Source organism: Eimeria maxima, genomic scaffold, assembly GCF_000499605.1.
Source record: "Eimeria maxima Weybridge genomic scaffold, Emw_scaff1062, whole genome shotgun sequence".
Taxonomy (NCBI): Eukaryota; Apicomplexa; class Conoidasida; order Eucoccidiorida; family Eimeriidae; genus Eimeria; species Eimeria maxima.
Window position 1 is genome coordinate 1555 of NW_013564101.1, and position 5946 is coordinate 7500.

Below are 5946 nucleotides of genomic sequence, written 5' to 3' on the forward strand. Positions count from 1 at the left end.
ACCCTCTTAAACCCTAAACCCTAAACCCTAAACCCTAAACCCTAAACCCTAACCTGAATGTACGAATGCAGATACAGCTAAGAAGGGTTTCCTTCTTCCGCAATGTTGAACAATCCAACCATTAGTAACATCACTAACCCAACCAAATATTGGCTCAGATATTGCATACATACACATTAAGCATAATTGTACCCGTCCTACTACTCCTGTAAAAAAAAAGAAAAAAAAAGATATAATTATTTATATTTATTTATTTATATTTTTTTTATTTAAGGGCTTATTTTTTTTTTCTATCTACCTTTTTTTTTTGGTCTTTTTTTACATTTTTTTAAATTTTTTAGGGTTTAGGGTTTAGGGTTTTCTAGGGTTTAGGGTTTAGGGTTTAGGGTTAATGTATACCTGGTGGTAAACCCATAGTATCTGTATAGAAATAAGCAGCAAAAGTAGTAAGAGTAAAGTTCATACCTCCTGCTCCTATCATAGGAGCAGCATAAGCAAGAAGAAGAGACCAAGAAAGTTTTTTTGCTCTTTTTTTATACCCATCTATAATTAATCTTCCTCCTCCTGGATCTAATCCAGGGTCTGTATACAACATTATATATATATATAAACCCTAAACCCTAAACCCTAGATCCATATCACATATTGGATAGTCTACTTGACAGTCTGCTTATTATTAGGGTTTATAATTATTATTATTATTTTTATGAGGGTTTAGGGTTTATTAGGGTTTAGGGTTTATGAGGACTATTAGAGGTTTGTCATTGATTATCTTCTTAGTCATCATCATTAGGTTAGGGTTTATCAGTGCACATTAGGATTTATTTGGGTTAATTAGGGTTCAGGGTTTATTAGGGTTTAGGGTTTATTAGGGTTTAGGGTTTAGGGTTTAGGGTTTAGGGTTTACGAGGGCTGTCTGAGATTTGTGATTGATTATCTTCTGAGTCATCATCATCAGGTTTTCTTTGTTGCTCTTTTAATGATCTTTGTCTTCCTTCCTTCTCTAGACGAAGACTCGCCATCTTTTTAGGGTTTAGGGTTTAGGGTTTAGGGTTTAGGGTTTAGGGTTTAGGAGGGTCTATAATAAGGTTTGAGAAGAAGAGAGAGAGAAAAAGAGAGGAAATAAGGAAAGATATATCAATCAATATTCATCCCCTTTATATATTAATTTATATAATTATAATGTATATATACCCTATAAAGGGTTATTCTTCTTAATAAAAAAGAAGAAAAAAGAAGAAAAAAGAAGAAAAGAAAGAAAGAAGAAAAAAAGGAAGAAGAAAGAGATGATCAATAAGAGTATATATTTATTATAAGAGTTTAGGTGTATATACACCCTAGATTTATATTATATATTATAATAATAACTCATTTGTTTCTGCAGCAACTGCAACAAATGCAACAAATGCAACAAATGCAGCAAATGCAGCAGCAGCAGCAACAGCAGCAGCAGCAGCAGAAACAGAAACAGAATCTGCACAGCAGCAACAGGAGCAGCAAGTATGGCACCCCTGGGCTGTGTAAGTTAAATAAGAATAAATATATTCTTATTTAATAATAATATAAATATAAATAAATAAATAAATAAAGAAGAATAAGAAGAAAAGCAAAGAAAAAAGAAAAAAGATGAATAAGAAGAATCTGTACAGAGGGCCGGCTAGTTGTGCGGTGTATATAGTATAATGATGAAGGTATTTTTAGGTAAAATAACCACTTTTTTCATTAAATTTATGCTTTTTATATAATATAATTCATAATTTAACTTAATTAATCATTATTATTCAAAGATTATGCAAAAAAAAACCCTAAATTACCCCCGATCTTCATGATTCATGATTCAATGAATCATGACTCTCTTTTCTTCTAGGTGTATGTACACCTGGGGCTGCTTTATAAGGTCCATTTCGATTTTTTTTTTCCTCTTTTATTCAATTAAATAATTATTTTTTCCTTTTTATTTTATTTTATTCAAATTATAATTAAAAAATGCTATAAAATGATACCAGTAAATGTACATTTCTTCTCTCTTCCCTCCTCTTTTATTCCTACTTATATAAGCAGCTATATATACGCACACATATAAGAAAGCATCTTCTTTTTATCGATTTTCTTTCCTTTTTTTATTTATTTTATTTTATTTATTTATTTATTTCTTTAATTTCTTTAATTTAAATATATTTATTAATTCATATTTCTTCTTTATCCTCTATTTTATACCTTTTCTATTTCTATATACTTTTTCTGGTTGTACGTACACCCGAACCGCTCCGGTCCGGTTAGTTGACCATTCATCAATAAAAATACTTTTTTTTATTCTTTTTATTCCTTAATTGTATTTTTATTGCTTTTAATCATTTTATATATATTTTTTATTCATTTAAGGCTTTTTTTAGTGGTAAGTTAGTGGATATTGCTGTGTGTACGTACACCCCCGTGGCTGGCTATAAAGAAGAAAGCTAAACCCTAAACCCTAAACCCTAAACCCTAAACCTCCTATAGGCACCATATATATACCCTAAGAGTATTTATTTGTTTCCTTTTATAAGATAAGGAGAGTTTTCTTGTTTTTGTTTGTTTATTTATATATTAGCAACGATCTTCCTTAGAGGCATATAGTTATTATTTATTGATAGTTCCTCGATTTGTACCCAAACCCTAAACCCTAAACCCTAAACCCTAATTGCCTGTGTAGTATAGTATAAGTCCTTCAAATACAAAAGGGTTTAGGGTTTAGTTAGTTAGGGGTTATTAAATTATATAAACAAGAAAATGTTGCTGCAGTAATGCTCGGGTGTACGTACACCTCATATAGACAGCACTAAGGTAAATATACATTTATTTATTTATTTACTTATTTATTTATTTATTTATTTATTTATTTTTCTTTAAATAAATTAATAAATACACAAGAAATAAACAAATAAAATATATTTTATTGTTAATAAGGACATATTAGTCATCAATAAATGTCTCTCCTTGTCTACGCATGCATGCATGCATGCATGCATGAATTTCATTAGCGAATGCATGCATGCATGCATGCAATAAGTAAATGCATGTATATATGTATATTATGTATATATATACACGCATAGCCTTTGGGGCTTTTTGTTCCTTTTTTAGTAAACACCTGAGGGTTTAGGGTTTAGGGTTTAGGGTTTAGGGTTTAAACAAAAAATAATAATAATAATACAAATAAAATAAATAAATAAATAAAAAAAAAGAAAGAATAAATAAATAATATAATTAATGAATAAGGAAATGAATAGGTATTCTCTCCGGGTGTACAGACAGCTCATTAATAATTATTTTTTCTTCTTTTTTTTTTATTAATAATAAAAGAGAATTAGCTGTACAATCTGTTGATCCTTTACTAAGAAGATCATATAAATTATATTTCTTTTCTTCTTCTTTTTCTTCTTTTTCTTCTTTTATTCCTTTTATTCCTTTTTCTTCTTTTTCTTCTTTTTCTTCTTTTTCTTTTATTTCTTTACTTAACGATTTATACCAAACATAACTCGAAAAACACCTGCAAAAGGCACACACAAACCCTAAACCCTAAACCCTAAACCCTAAACCCTAAGCCGTAAACCCTCGAGAAGCTCGCCCGCTGCTCCTTCCAGTAAGCTGGGCGATGTTCAGCAGCACTCCCTCTACACGTCAGGGTTTAGGGTTTAGTGTTTAGTGTCTAGGGTTTAGTTAGGGTTTAGACTATAGGAATTAGGGTTTAGGGTTTAGGGTTTAGGGTTTACCTGCAAAATAGATAACAATAATAATTAGCACCATAATGTACAAGATGCTCAAAAGAAAGAAAGGAGGGTTTCTTAATTAATTGATAAAAAGGAGAAGAAGAAATATAATTATTTATTTTTCCTAATATAATTCTTTTATTAAATAAGCTGTCTATACACCCCAATAATTGCTGCAACTCCTGCTGCTGCCGCTCCTTGTTGCTGCACATGCTACCGTCAGGAAGCAGTAAACCCTCGCTAGGTATGTAGCTATAAAATGCCTGCATGCATAGACAAACCCTAAACCCTAAACCCTCACTAAACCCGTCCGAGCAGCTTACAGGCCCCCCAACAAAGGGTTTAGGGTTTAGGGTTTCTCTCTACACCATCATTGTTGGGAGCTGCTCCCTAGGGTTTCTCCAAACTACGACTGATCCTAGTTTAGGAGGGTTTAGGGTTTAGGGTTTAGGGTTTAGGGTTTACGCGATCAAGGAGAGCGAGCTGTAATTGATGTGCTGTATGAAAACCCTCAAATGCCTTATGATGATCTTCATGATTATTATTTATATTATTTATTTTATTTATATTATTTATTTTATTTATATAATTATAATTATTATTATTATTATTATTTTGTTTAAATATAAAAGGAACAAAACATTCAAATAAATGCGAAGGAAACTCCGCAAAATCAACCGCGCCGCGCGTGCCTGCGGTGTACATACACCCCACTAAACCCTAAACCCTAAACCCTAAACCCTAAACCCTGGTAAATGTCATTAATATGCCGTATGTACACACATAAGGAGTAAAACGAACTTCTCCTGCGGCGTGTCTAGCGTATGCTGCAGTTGAGCTTTTTTTTTCTTTGCAGGAGCAAGGGTTTAGGGTTTAGGGTTTAGGGTTTAGGGTTTACCTGATAAATGTTGTAATTCTGTTTGTGATAAAAGTCCATGAATAACATGACCTAATTCATGTAATAAATGAATACTTTCTTCTTTTGTTAATAAACAATCTTTTAATAAAGAATAAGCATCATTTATATCCCCTAATATGCACACACCCACACACAAACCCTAAACCCTAAACCCTAAACCCTAAACCCTTAGTATATAGAGTCGAGAGATGACAGAGAAAGAGAGAAAGCAAACACTTGCAACACCCCAACATAACCACCTAACAAACCCTAAACCCTAAACCCTACATATGTCTGCAACTGAATAAGAGAAATATAAACCCCAAACCCTAAACCCTAAACCCTAAACCCTAAACCCTACCTTTCTCCATGTTATGTATACGAGAGGGAGGATCAAAGTTAGCAATTAATGCACAAGCAGGGGTTTGTCGTAAAACCCCTTCTTCCTCAACAACGCATGCACGAGTAAGGGGGCCCCCTATCTCCCATCCCTGAACAAAACCCTAAACCCTAAACCCTAAACCCTAAACAGCCCATCTCTCTCCCCATTCCCCCCCCCAAACCGTAACTGCTGTTATCCCTAAACCCTAAACAATAAACCCTCTCCCTCTCTCTCTCTCGCTGCCCTTTCGCCCAAACCCTAACCACCTATAAACCCTAAACCCTAAACCCTAAACCCTTTCTCCGCCTACCTGTTGTAAGGGATAATTCATTTGTTTAGACCCTCTAATTGTATATTGAGCTAATAATCGTGTCTTATCCTTCCTTGTCCATAAATCAACATATAAATCCCCTCGGGGGGCCCCCCGGGGCCCCTGGGGGGCCCCCGCCCGTACCCTTCCTATTGGATGTAGCTCGTACTTTAATACACTCCAGTGCCAGGTCTCCCCTGCAACAAACCCTAAACCCTAAACCCTAAACCCTAAACCCTAAACCCTCGAGTTTGCATCCTTAATTCTGTGCCTCTTGCAGTTTAGCTCCAGTTAAACTTTGGTGCACAACAGCGGTACACTGATAACCTAAACCCTAAACCCTAAACCCTAAACCCTAAACCCTAAACCCTAGCATACCTGGTAGAGGAGGGACAGGAACTAACGTGAATCCCGTCAACTTCTCCACCATATTGACCGCCTTTTGCCAAATTGAATCTAGAGATAGCCGTAAGGGTTTAGTAGACCTGCAGACAAACCCTAAACCCTAAACCCTAAACCCTAAACCCTAAACCCTAGAAATTTGGTAGAGCGGTACAGGAAATATTAAGGGTTTGTTTTAATCGACGATTCTTGTGGAGAGGGTTTA

At 34.3% G+C, this 5946-nt stretch overlaps 2 protein-coding genes across 2 annotated transcripts in view; both read right to left on the reverse strand.

The window, feature by feature from the left end:
* Window positions 1-388: 388 nt before the first annotated feature.
* Window positions 389-1022, reverse strand: EMWEY_00048000 (transmembrane domain-containing protein, putative; the record flags this gene model as incomplete). The annotated part of the gene is made up of 2 exons (XM_013479327.1): window positions 389-582; window positions 908-1022. 2 exons carry the CDS (start codon window positions 1020-1022, stop codon window positions 389-391), a joined length of 309 nt encoding a protein of 102 aa, XP_013334781.1.
* Window positions 1023-3494: 2472 nt separating this feature from the next.
* Window positions 3495-5946, reverse strand: part of EMWEY_00048010 (peptidase family M3 domain containing protein, putative) — a gene marked incomplete at both ends in the record, with an annotated part of 3744 nt that continues 1292 nt past the window's right edge. The window contains 6 exons of the mRNA XM_013479328.1: window positions 3495-3529; window positions 4391-4441; window positions 4648-4779; window positions 5009-5138; window positions 5484-5536; window positions 5718-5824. Coding sequence (XP_013334782.1) covers window positions 3495-3529; window positions 4391-4441; window positions 4648-4779; window positions 5009-5138; window positions 5484-5536; window positions 5718-5824 — 508 coding nt within the window. The remainder of the gene's footprint in view (window positions 3530-4390; window positions 4442-4647; window positions 4780-5008; window positions 5139-5483; window positions 5537-5717; window positions 5825-5946) is intronic.